At 49.0% G+C, this 12796-nt stretch overlaps 1 protein-coding gene and 1 long non-coding RNA gene across 7 annotated transcripts in view; one reads left to right on the top strand and one right to left on the bottom strand.

Annotated features, from left to right (window-relative positions):
- The window catches only part of LOC123002053 (uncharacterized), a 61850-nt gene that overhangs the window by 8246 nt on the left and 40808 nt on the right, over positions 1–12796 (bottom strand). Inside the window, exons 1-2 of one of the 2 annotated variants that reach the window (XR_008960854.1) lie at positions 8934–9819; positions 8238–8484 (exon numbers count right to left, since the gene is read on the bottom strand). This is a non-coding gene — a long non-coding RNA (uncharacterized LOC123002053). Of the gene's footprint in view, positions 1–8237; positions 8485–8933; positions 9820–12796 lie in introns of those variants that run through there. The other variant, XR_007189582.2, reaches the window with a different exon arrangement.
- On the top strand, positions 531–12482 carry KCNE3 (potassium voltage-gated channel subfamily E regulatory subunit 3). 5 transcript variants are annotated; one of them, XR_008960853.1, is made up of 3 exons: positions 531–659; positions 4485–6737; positions 10154–12482. XR_008960853.1 is itself a non-coding variant. In XM_057316618.1 (3 exons), exon 3 carries the CDS (start codon positions 10194–10196, stop codon positions 10491–10493), a length of 300 nt encoding a protein of 99 aa, XP_057172601.1. In that variant the 5' UTR covers positions 534–659; positions 6586–6737; positions 10151–10193; the 3' UTR covers positions 10494–12482. The 5 variants fall into 5 exon arrangements, 4 of the variants coding, with proteins under 4 accessions (XP_057172601.1, XP_048073143.1, XP_026373884.2 ...); XM_057316618.1 differs by having other exon boundaries at positions 534–659; positions 6586–6737; positions 10151–12482; XM_048217186.2 differs by having other exon boundaries at positions 534–659; positions 6586–6737.

Here is a 12796-nt window from a genome sequence, read left to right on the forward strand (position 1 = left end):
AGTCTGAGTTCCACCCCTGACTTCTGTGGGGAGCCTGAGCAAGTCCCTTCCCCAGACTGGGCCTCTGCATTCCTGTCTGGAAAAGACAGTTTGTGTTAGAAGCAGATGATTTCTCCAGTGACCAATGGATTTAATATTCTGGATTCTACAATCTCACCTGACCCAAACCACTCCCATGCGAAGCATGCGTTTAGGAACTTGACCCATTTCCAGTGAGGAGCAGTGACTTGCCCACCACCACACAGCCACTTAGGAGCAAAGCCTGATTCCACCAGCACCCAACGCTCAGCCTGGCTTTTGGGAGATCAGCCTCGGGCTGGGCAAGCTGAAGCAAACTGAGAGGCACTCGGCCTCCTGTCCAGGAAGCAGGCGCTGCAGGGGACGGAAGGGTCGGAAGGGTCGGAGCCCACGCCGCGTGAGGCCGAGGAGCTGGGCGGAGGCGCCCGAAGCCAGCCTGGGGCGAAGTGGGTGTGCTAGGGGCCGGGCGGGGCCGGGGGAGGAGGCGCCCTGGGGAAGGTTAAAGGGAGCAGAGCGCGGGTCGGGGCGCAGAGCCGAGGGGGCGCGGGCTGTGTGCACACCCGCAGACGGAGCGCGGACGAGCCCAGGGTGCGGGGTCCTACCGAGAGACGGGCGCCCCTCGGAGTCTTGCCGAGAGGCAGGTAAGGCACACTCGCAGGGTCCGGAAGGCTGCGCTGCAGCCGGGGGTAGAAGTGAGGGGTCTTCCCGCCTCCCTTGAGAACGCCGACCGGAGGTGGGGGGCGGCTCACATACCGGGCTGGTTCTCCCCAGAACCGAGCTGCAGGGATCCCGGGGCCCCACGTGGGAGTGCGGAGCTGGGCTTGCACTAGCACTCACGCGCCCCGGGACGGCGGCTCGAAAGCTCTTTCCGCGCCCACAGATACGCAGGCGAACACCGGCGGGGGCCGCAGCGAACGCAGACGCAGAAATGGCCCTCGGGGACCCCGCGCGGTCTTCTTGTTTGGCCGGAGCTGCTAGCTCCGCGGAGCCGACCTGCCCGTTCGCTACTGCATTGTGCCCCGCGCCTGGGGACTCCCAAAGGCACCGTCTGTTGCTAATAACAGAAGTCTAGGTTGGGAGTCAGGAGACTGGGTTCTAGTTTACAGATTGTGTAAACCTGTTCAAGTCCCCTACCCGCTGTATGCCTTGTACTTTCTTTTCCTGGGTCACCACCTGTTAAATGGGCCTCTAGGTCCTGTCGTCTGCACGCTCCATGTGGCATGAGGGGCAAGGGCTCTGGACCTTGGAAAGTCGATGAGTTCAGACGGACCCTTGTATGAGGGCCCGTGAAGAGTATCTCCTCCAATCCCTTCTCCCCACTCTTCACCAATTTGCATGTGGGGAAACTGAGGCCCAGCGGAGCGATAGCTTGCCCAGGGACGCACCAGGAATGGGAGAGAAGCAGAACGAACCCAAGACTCCTCACTTCTAGTCCAGGGCTCTCTCCACTTCACCTACAAAGGTGTATCGTAAACGCGTAAGCTCCTCATTATCTCCTGGCATCCATCCACTTTGCTGGTTCCAAATGGAGGAGCCCCTTGCTTGAGGCAGGGAAACTGCTTTCGATTATCTTGACTCCTTAAGATGATAACCAACACCCTTCTTCATCCCTCACTCACTTGACACATCTCAAAACACATTTCTATCCATAAACTAAAGGGGTGGATGCTCCAAATACCTACTAAGAGGGACGTAAGACAGAACCCCCAGCTTACTGATGGGGAACATGAGGCCCAGAGTGGAGTCATCCCTTGACCAAGACACATGGCTAGACATGGCCTAATAGGGGCATGACTCTGATTCCAATTCTGGTGTGTTCTCCATCAACTATAGGACTACCGGATGGTACCCCTAAATGAAAAGGGACTACAGGGCTGATCAGAGTATGAGAAACAAGGAAGGCATTTTTTTTTTTTTAAGATTTATTTACTTATTTGAGAGAAAGAATCTCAAGCGGACTCTGCACTGTGTGCAGAGCCCAAGGGGGGGCGCTTATCTCACGACCCTGAGGTCAGGACCTGAGCTGAGACCAAGAGTCGGATGCTTAACATACTGCGCCACCCAGGAGCCCCAAGGCAGGCTTTCGAAGGAGGAAAGTGTGTCCGAGAATCAAGAAGAGTCCTAAGAGCCTGCTGACTTCTCCCAAGGAAAGAGAACCAAAGGGAGGTGGGAGGGACAACATAAGGATGGCTGTTCTTGGTAATCTGCAGGTGGGGGTAGGGAAATAGAAGAGGAAATCAGATCGCCCAATAATTCTCTCTTATGCTTCTATAATACTTGGCAATTTCTAAAACACCTTCCCCCCTGTTGTGTCTCCCAGTCCCCATGTAAGGTAAACAGGGCAGGGATAATTATCCCCATCTCATATATGAGTTTCAGAGGAAATAAATGCAGTGCTCAAGGTCACATAGCCAAGCATACAGCCAAGATTGGAACCATCAAAGGCACACATGAAAGGCAAGATCACAGGCTGGGTGACTGGGAATTGGACTGTATGTGTGCAATGGGTGGGTGTGTGTGGCCACACCTGGGTAGGTACACAGGGAAGAGAGTGGAAAAACCACTGCTAGTGTTTTGGGGCCAAGAATGTCTGCCCTTTGGATTGAATGGGGTTCAGGTACAGGGAACGTCAGGGCTTCCAAAGAAGCTTCCAAAGATTCCTCCTCCTCTGAGTCCCTTCTCTGCCTGACCAAGATGGCTTTTTTTCTTTGAGCTTCCCCTTTCCCAAACCAAATGGTATCTGTTTCTGCTCTCGAAGTTGCTTTTTAAGTACTTACCGTAAATTGTTTTCATGAATGTGTATGTGTGTGCTGGATGGGGGATGGTCTAATAAGAAGAGGCACTGATTCATTTATTCTTGAGAACCTACTGTGTGCTCAGGCCCAGTGAATAAAGAACTGTATGAGGCACGGGTCTTTGCCCTCACAACTCACAGCACAGAGTTTAGCATACATATTTATAGGTATTGATACCTACACACACACATACACTTTCAGTACAGCACAGTGCTCAAATAGGGTTTTATGTAAAGCACTTTAGGAACAGACAAGAGGGAGAGACTAACTGGCTAGGGAGGGGGGAAGGGAGAGGGGGTGTCTCAGGAGAGGGTCTACAGAGGTGACATTGGAGTTGGGTCTTAAAGGATGAATAGGAGTTCACCAGGAAGATAAAAAGAGGAAGGGACCTCCTCTGCCAAAGAAAACAGCATAAACAAAGGCAAGAAGTGTGCAAGTGTGGGGCGCCTGGGTAGCGCAGTCGTTAAGCGTCTGCCTTCGGCTCAGGGCGTGATCCCGGTGTTCCGGGATGGAGTCCCACATCGGGCTCCTCCGCTGGGAGCCTGCTTCTTCCTCTCCCACTCCCCTGCTGTGTTCCCTCTCTCGCTGGCTGTCTCTCTGTCACATAAATAAATAAAATCTTAAAAAAAAAAAAAAAAGAAGTGTGCAAGTGCAAGCAATGTTTGGAGAATGGCCTGCAGTTCAGTATCATGTGGCACAGAGTACTGGGGAGAGCTGTGGTGAGATGGGGCTAGAGGCAGGGTCACATCCAAAGAAGCTTAAATGACAATCTGAGGAGGTTAGATTGTCCTACAGGCAACAGGGAACTAAAAGTAGAAACGTCTGTGGACAGGATACTACTTGTGGTCCCAGCGCTACCCCTGGACTGAGACCTTGCGTAGGTGATTTCCTCAGGGAGGGGGCGCTCTGCTTCTTCTGGTTGAATGGGGTTTGTACCAACAACATGAGTATTAAGATCCCTTCCAGCTCAGATTTTATTCCTGTGTCTCTTTCCAACTCTGTGTTAAGTTCCATTCCTTTAACTCCTCTCTCACTCCACTGGCTCCCCAGTCAGGGGTGGTGATAAAACCCCTTGAGGGACCAAAGGCAAAACTGTGTGGTCTCAGGGGTTGTCATTGGATCCCCTATCTTCTTTGTGTGACTCCCCCCCCCCAACCGCCTCTCCTTTCTACCTTCCCAGGCACTTAAAACGTTCATTCTGAAAGAGTAGCTGAAACAGAGCAGTGGGGAACCCAAAAGAACCAATGGCGGAGTTTCTCTTTTCCCCAGAGAAACCTGAAAGAAAACCTAAGATGCCCAGTTCATCCTTCAGATCACAGCTTTACACCTCCACCCCCAACTTAGATACCTGTGAGTTCAAGTCAAGAACATTTAGGGATGGGGCACCTGGCTGGCTCAGTTGGTAAAGCGTTCAACTCTTGATCTCAGGGTCATGAGTTCATGCCTCATGCTGGGCATAGAGCTTACTTAAAAAAAAAAAAAAAAAAAAAAAAAGGAACATTCAGGAAGAACCTGTTAACGTGCAGGAAATACCAACAGAGTGTAGAGGAAGAGAGTGCTCCTGGCTTGTTTGGGGGAACAGGAGTGAGTCTGGACAGAAGGGACCACTGGAGATGAGATTATAAAGGAAGGTTAACTCCTCCAAAACATGCCAACTTCCCCCCTTTCCAGATCCTTGATTGGTGAGAATCTGCAGTGCAGGAAAAAGCAGTAATAATGGAGTTAGAGGACCCGATTCCCCAGAACACGGGGAGACTGTGTTCGGTGTGATGCACAACTCAGATGCCAGGGAATGTTGCCACTGGGAGTGGAAAGAGCACCTGAACAGCACATGCCCCCGAAGACCCTGTTCTCATCGGACCTCTGGCCTTCACGAGTCCTGCCATTTTGGGCAAGTCACCTCCCCTCCTGGAGCTTCGCTTTTCCCCATCTACAAAATGGAGGAGTTGGCCTAGAATCTAGATTCTATCTTTCAAATCTCTTTCAGCATGGTCAGTCACTGTTCACCTTCCTCTTAACTGGTCTATCTTCTGTTTCAAATTAAGAACTCTCCAAAGCAGGGGCGCCTGGGTGGCTCAGTCGTTGAGCGTCTGCCTTTGGCTCAGGGCATGATCCTGGCATTCTGGGATCGAGCCCCACATCAGGCTCCTCCGCTGGGAGCCTGCTTCTTCCTCTCCCACTCCCCCTGCTTGTGTTCTCTCTCTCGCTGACTGTCTCTCTCTCTGTCAAATAAATAAATAAAATCTTAAAAAAAAAAAAAAAAGAACTCTCCAAAGCAGAGCTCCATCTCCCGCTGTTATGAACTTTATAATCAGTGACTCATCTTGACGAGGGCAGCCACAGAGCTCAGAAAGAGGAAAAAAATTCACAGTGATGCCAATGGCCAATCCTTGGACTTAGAGGCAGTGCAAAGAGAACCAACCTGTCCCTTTATCAGCTCTCTGTTTCCCGACACGGGAGGATGCCCTTGCACCCGGGCCCTCACTCCTACCCCAACCCAGCACCTAAAGATACGTAACAGTGGCTTCTTTGCCTCTCCTGTCAGAACCACAAACATTGGGGTCTATCCAGAGAGGCCCTGGAAGGAGGATCTGAGGAATGTATGGTTTCATGAACCTTTACTGTCCTCACTGAACCCTGCCTCGGAGCCCACCCTGTCCCCCACACTGTCCCTCCACCCCCACCCCTGCACAGAGTCTGCCTGCTTCCCTGGCTAGATCACCTGGGCAGGTGGGCCGTTAAGAGGAAAAACGAACAAGCCAACCGATTTGGCTCTCCGTTTATCTAGGCAGGAATATTCAGTGTAACTCAGTCCTGGGGCTCAGTTATGTCTTAATCTGTGAGAACAATGGCTGCAGGCTTCTCTATCTTGGGACTTACATGGCTCTAGAAAGACCCCAAAATGCCTCTTCCACCAACCTATCCACAATTTCCCGTAATCTCACAGTGTGGTTTTGTGATCTGTACCCTCGTGGGATGTTACAGCTGACTTTACCAGATTATGTAGATAAAACCCCTTCATTTCACAGATGCGGGCAGAAGCTGAGGCCCAGAAAAGGGAAGTCACATGCCCTAAGTCACACAAGTAGCAGCTGAACCAAGACAGCTCCTCGGGTTTACACTTCCTTCACTGTAAGATGAAGGAGGTTAACTAGAGGTTAGACCAGACGGACTTGGAACGTCCTGCCAGCCTCTGCTCTGCAAAAATAAAATGGCCGCCACATCTGTGCCATTTTCTTCTTTAATCGTCACAATGATCTAGTGCTGATGGTGTGACGGTGTTTTACCCAGTCATTGGGAACATCGTTTGTTCCTATGTAAAATATCGACCCAGTGGCCAGCTGCCATTCTGCCACACACTTCATTCCCTTGGGTCTCAGGCTCCTTCAACCTTTTAGAGGTTTCTGCTAAGATACCTGTACCCTTGGGAAAGGCAATATTTGAGTCTGCACTATTAGCTGGTGTCTGAGCAGGAGTCGACCTGTTAAACCGAGGCTTCTCGTAAAGACACCCAATAGAGACGTTGCGGGCCTGGAGTTGAGGGACAGCAGTGAGATGTCCCTTGGCCACTACACAGTTCCTGTAACTGCAACTCTAGGCTGGCCTGACCCAGCTGCTGCAGGAAAGGGAGGGGCGGTGGGAGGGGGTTAGCACCCACAGCAAGGCTATTGCACAACCCTTGGGGCCCCAGCCTTGGGAGATCCACCCTGGCTCTGAAGAGATTTCTGGGTGTCTGATTCCTCCCTTTCCTGCCTCGTCCCCTGCTTTCCAGCTCTGGGCCTTCCCCGCTCCCAAAGTCAATACTGAGACCCCAGATGTATCCAGAGACACCCTGAAGAGGCTGAGGGACTGAGGAGCCCGAGGACACCCATAGGGAGATTCCTGAAGCTGACTCAGAGCCACAGAGGATTTGCCTGTGATTTGGTGAGTCTTCCAGATTCAGGTTGCCCTTCCTCTGCCCTGTCAGTTAAAACTAGCTTGTAAGGATATCTAAGAAAACAGGTAACAGTGACTGCTCTGGGAAAGAGTCCTGGACCTCTGGGAACGGGGAGACTTCATCTTCATTGTCCGTACTGTGTCTATGTGTTTCCTTCTCAAAAATGGAGAATAGATTTAAAATTTTTTTCCACCATAATAAAACTGTATGCTCAAGCCAGCCTGGAGGGAGGCAGGGCAGGGATGATGTCGTTTTTAATTATGGTAAAAAAAAAAAGTACATAAAATTTACCCTATTATCCATTTTTAAGCATGCAGCTCAGTAGTATTAACTATATTCATACTGTTGTGCAACAGATTTCTAGAACTTTTTCATTTATTTTTAAAGATTTTATTTGTCAGAGAGAGGGCGCACAAGCAGGGGGAGCGGCAGGCAGAGGGAGAAGCAGGCTCCTGCTGAGCAAGGAGCCTGATGTGGGCCTTGATCCCAGGATCCTACGATCATGACCTGAGCTGAAGGCAGACACTTAACCGACTGAGCCATCCAGGTGTCCCTAGAACTTTCTCATCTTGCAAAAATGAAACTCTGTACCCGTTGAGCAACTCCCGATGATAATCGTTTCGACAGATGAGGAAACTAAAGCCCAAACAGGGCAAGAAGCCCATTTCTTTCAAAGTGGGCTCCTCCAGGCACCCCATCTGTCTGTTATCTCCCTGTAAAACTGTCTGAGGCCCCTTCTTCCCTAAACCCTTCCCCACATGCCTCTCACATCTCACACCCCTTCCCGTCCCCACCTTGTCATCCCCATGGCCCCAGGGACTCTGTGTATTCTACCCGAACTATTTCAAGACCCTTGTTCTCTCCCTGCCTCAATTCTTACCCCCTCCAGTCCACATAGCAGCCAGAGTGTCCTTTCAAAGCAGAAATCTTATCATTGTATTCCCTTTTAAAATACTGTTCCATGGCTCTTCCCCAATTACAGGATAAAGTCCAACTCTGCAGCCTGGCATTCAAGGCTCTCTGTGACCTTGTTCAGGACAGTCTCTCTATCCCGCGTCCTATCTTATCCTTCCACACATCTTACACTCCAACCCCTTTTTGCTACTTTCTGTTCTTCTAAACATTCTTTTTGTCGTGCTTGTTCACCTCTTTGCTTTTCTTACTGTTACTTCCAAAACACCCTTCAACGTCCAACTCAGATGCCTCTATCACTGTGAAACTCTCTGAGCCCTGATCAGAATTTGTCTCTTCTTTCTCTAAGCCCCAGTAGTCCCTGGCTTGTCACCTGTATTACAGATCAGCTGGCAGTGTGTCCCTAAGTGCAGGGACTAGGTCTGAGCCTCCCAACCTCCCAGCAGGAGGCCTGCCCAAGAGTGAGCCTCCATAAATGATGACTGGCTGAATGATTAGTTGAGCCATTAATTCGTTGTGTTGCTGCTACTTTCCATTGGCTGATATGAGGAAAGCAGAAGGCAGAAATTTCTTACCTGACAAGGGGGCTAGTAGATGAGAACCTCTGCCTCCTGGATCTTAAGTCCGCGAGCCCTTGTTCTCTTCCCTTCCTCCATCCAGACAAGGTAGTCCAAGCATCACATAGCAGGGAGCCCCAAAGGCCTTGCATGAAATGTAGGCCAGTCCTGGGTGACTGCTGTAGTTTTCAGATTCTTCCCTCCCAACTTCTGTATTTATAGAGTTGTTCATAAATATTGGTCATGGTCATAACTGTCATCTTTTCTGGGGAAGAGACCATATGGTTAAGAGTCAAGTTTGTTAACTTTGGTTGGTTGACAACTCTACCTAGATAAAGGAGGGCTTTGGAACCAGTCGGTGAACTCTGAGTGTGTGGTCTATGGAGAAGTCCCTAAAGTAGTCATCTTTACTGGAGACCCCTGAGGGAAAAACACCCAGCCAGTTACAAGGTAGACCCTTGGGAAGCACAACACCCAGCCAGTCTCAGGATAGTTCCCTAGCCTTGAGGGAGAGACACAGCCCTGCTGACCAGGAGCATGTGGTCTGCTGATACCCTTTTCAATAACAAGAGAATAGCCACACGTTGCCTTATATGTAAGTGCTGGCCAAAAGGGAAGGCTGTGCTGATAAAGCTTGTGGAGTATGGTTAGGGGGTAGGGGGTACTGGGGGCACCTGGGTGGCTCGGTTGGTTAAGCGTCTGCCTTTGGCTCACCTCATGATCTCAGAGTCTTGGGATCGAGTTCTGCATCGGATTCCCTGCTCAACGGGGAGTGTGCTTCTCCCTCTGCCTCTCACCCCCTCTCATGCTTGCTCTGTCTCTCAAATAAATAAATAAATAAATAAATAAATAAATAAAATCTTTAAAAAAGGGGGGGGTAGGGAGCACTCAATGAAGTCTTCCTGAAAGAAATGAGTGTGGAGTCTTGTTTAAAAATGACATGGTTTTTCAGAGATTAGGATACAAGGCTGTCTTTGGGTACTTTTCTATATTTATAGGCTAAGAATCTCTGAGAGGAAGGAAAAGGGACATATATTATACACCAGGTACACAGTGACTTTTGTCACAAGGAAGGATAGTTGAGATGTCTGTGTCTTCTCTCTCTGGGGTAGGCAAAACCCCAAACCAGACTGAGTGATCCTTTCACTCCCCTGCCTTTAGGCCCAACCCTGTTCTTCTTTTCTCCAGTGTCTGCAGTGATTATCAGTCTCTTCCTGCTTCCCCCACCACCTCATTTCCAACAGAATTTCCCCCTAGAGTGTTTGGGACACAGGATGCTTGAGAGATCAAATGACCCTGCCTCTGGCCTCCAAGTAGGGTGCAATCTAAGCTATCCCCAAACATCTTGTAAATGCTGCCTGTGGAATATAAAAAAGATCTGTGTTGAAGGAGCGTTCTGGGAAATGTCTTCTGATGGTGCAACACAGTCCTGCCGAGAGCTGGCCCAGGAGCCAAAGGAGCTCTAAGCCAGCCATCACAGAAAGGGACTCTGTCTTGGCTCTCCTTCCAATATTCTCTGATCATGGACAGGCCACTTAATTCTCTCTGGGTCTCGGTTTCCCTGTGTATAAAATGGAAGGAGTTAGAGTAAATAACCCCAAATGCCCTGGTAGCCTAAATCTCAGTGATTCATAGAATCAAAAAAAAAAAAAAAAGATTAATATGGCTTACAGTGGTCAAGGAAGGCATTATGCCACGAGTATATACTGAGCGGCTATTGAATGCTGTCTCAAGTGCTTGTATGTAGCAGTTAGTAAAACAGACACAGTCCCTGCCTTCATTACCTTATAGTCTAATGGAGAAGACAGACCAGTAAACAAGTAGGTAGAATAAACTGTGATGTTGGGATTTTAGCTGGGGTCTGAAGCGGTCGGGAGGGAATTCAAGCTGCAGGTGACAGAAGCCATCCCCTCTCTCTTTTCTGTCACCAGCAGAGCGTCCTCCAGTTCTTTGGCCACTTGCATCCCTGTTGCTATGGAGACCACCAACGGCACTGAGACCTGGTATGAGAGCCTGCACGCGGTGCTGAAGGCTCTAAATGCTACTCTTCACAGCAACTTGCTCTGCCGGCCAGGGCCAGACAACCTGCCTGAGGAGCGGCGGGCCAGCCTACCTGGCCGTGATGACAACTCCTACATGTACATTCTCTTCGTCATGTTTCTATTTGCTGCCACTGTGGGCAGCCTCATCCTGGGATATACCCGCTCACGCAAAGTGGACAAGCGCAGTGACCCCTATCACGTGTACATCAAGAACCGTGTGTCTATGATCTAATGCTGGGGGCTGCGAATGGCAGCATATCACGACACCAGAACTCAGTGATGGACCACATCAGGCCTCAGTGTCCCCATCTGTAAGATCAACAAGAAACAGTCCTAAGGGAGGTCATCATTAGGGTGGGAGGAGAGGGGCTGGCAGACCTGGGCCTTGTGGATAAAGATTTTTTTTTCCCAGTAAAGGTAGACTTTATAGACAGTGGGAGCCCCATGGACAAATATATAGAAGTAGCAAGAGATAATAACCAATGCCTGGCCCCATGGCTAGAGTACTGGGGGTTAGGGGCGAGAGGCTGGAGGAAGGAGAAGAGGAAGTTGTAGCAGAGGGAGATGAAACAGGAAGACGCATTGAGGACACATTTTTTAAGAAAGATTTTATTTATTTGAAAGAGAGAGCACAAGCAGGGGGAGGGGCAGAGGGAGAAGGAGAAGCAGACTCCCCACTTAGCTGGGAGCCCAATGCAGGTCTTGATCCTGGGACTCCAGGATCATGACCTGAGATGAGGGCAGACCCTTAACCAACTGAGCTACCCAGGCACTCCTGAGGACACATTTTTTGATGTGCTATCTTCAACAACCATGAGAAAGAAGCAGCAGTGATGATCCCATATCACAGATAAGAATCTAAGTAATGTGACTTATTTATATTTGTTCACATTTTATGTGTTCTAAGACATTTAATGTTTGTGATTTTACCCCCTGCGAGGAAAGCAAAGTAAGTACCATTCTGGCCATACGGGCCAGCGCAGGGCCACTGCTAGAACTAGGAACTCTGGTTTCCTTGCCTCGTGCTTTTCAAAACTGCACCACACAGGATAGGTTCCAGGGCTGAAACGTCTATAACTCTGGGGGCCCTCCTTAAGAAAAAGAATTAAAAAATACCCTGCTTTTGCAAATATTACCAACACATGTGACCATGTGAATACATTACTAGGACCCGTCCTAAGACCCTAAGGAGCCGTGCATTGCAGGGCCTGAATGTTGACATGTTTTAGCTCCATGGGTCATGGGCCTCTCCGGCCGGGTCACGGCACCCTTCCTAGCCACATCTCCAGTCATACCCTCTAATATAGCATCTTCTGATTTGATGAAATTCTGTGAGTTTTCTGATACCAAACTAAAATCTGCTTCTAGAAGATTATTATCACATCTAGAAGATTATCAAATTCAAAGGAGAGTATGCGAAACAGGTACCTGGTTCAGTGGAAAGATTCTGGTATATGAATGTGCTGGTTGCTTCTCTCTCTGATCCTTTTCCCTCTTCAGCACAATGAAATAGACTTGAAAGTTTCTAAGGGCTCTATCAGTTCTGACATTCTGGACTTCACAGACATTAGGTTAAATCATAAAATTGTGTTTGTAGGTCAAAAAGCAGCTGACGGGGGCGCCTGGGTGGCACAGCGGTTGGGCGTCTGCCTTCGGCTCAGGGCGTGATCCCGGCGCTGTGGGATCGCGCCCCACATCAGGCTCCTCTGCTATGAGCCTGCTTCTTCCTCTCCCACTCCCCCTGTTTGTGTTCCTCTCTCGCTGGCTGTCTCTGTCTCTGTCGAATAAATTAAAAAAAAAAAGAAAAAAGAAAAAAAAAAGCAGCTGACGATCAGTAGTTTTCCTATGGTTCAGTCTCATATGTGCAATGTGGTAATTGACTACCCTACAAGCTACAAATCTCAGGCTGGAACCTCCCACTGTTCTGTTTGATTCTATTTAAGGGATCTACATGGGGTCTCCAGAAGGCCCTATTGAAACATGCATATTTGTATATTTCAAAAACTCTAAAAGAATATTTTAATTGCCATTATCTCTAAAGAGAAGGATTGTGGGTGATTTTCCCTTTCTACTTAAAAAATTTATGTAATATTTGATTTATTTGACCATGAGTATGTTGCTTGTATAATAAGGGGTGGGGGAATCTATTTCCACTTTGAAAAAAATAAAAATAAATGCCTGTGTTTCTTGAATGAAGGATCACAGAACACATTCACTCCCATGAGCAGTGAGTTGTGTTCACTCCCTCTAAATCTGTGCTGAGCACCCCCCCTCGATGTTCAAGCCTTTCCCTAGCTCTTCTTGAAGGAGAAGGCGAAGACCTGCTTTGGAAGATCTGACATATGGAAAGACAACAGATTCAGAAATCTGCAACTGAATGGGACTTTAGAGACCACCCAGCCCAAACTCCCAAATAAAACAGGAAATGCAATTAAGTATAGGAATGGTCAGGCTAAAAGGGTTCTAAGAAATGAGATTGAGTAGATTTAGAGGACTCAGAGAAAGGTAGAATTTGAACTGGACTTTGAAAGAGGA

The sequence above is a fragment of the Ursus arctos genome, unplaced genomic scaffold (genome assembly GCF_023065955.2).
Source record: "Ursus arctos isolate Adak ecotype North America unplaced genomic scaffold, UrsArc2.0 scaffold_22, whole genome shotgun sequence".
In the NCBI taxonomy this organism is placed as follows: domain Eukaryota; kingdom Metazoa; phylum Chordata; class Mammalia; order Carnivora; family Ursidae; genus Ursus; species Ursus arctos.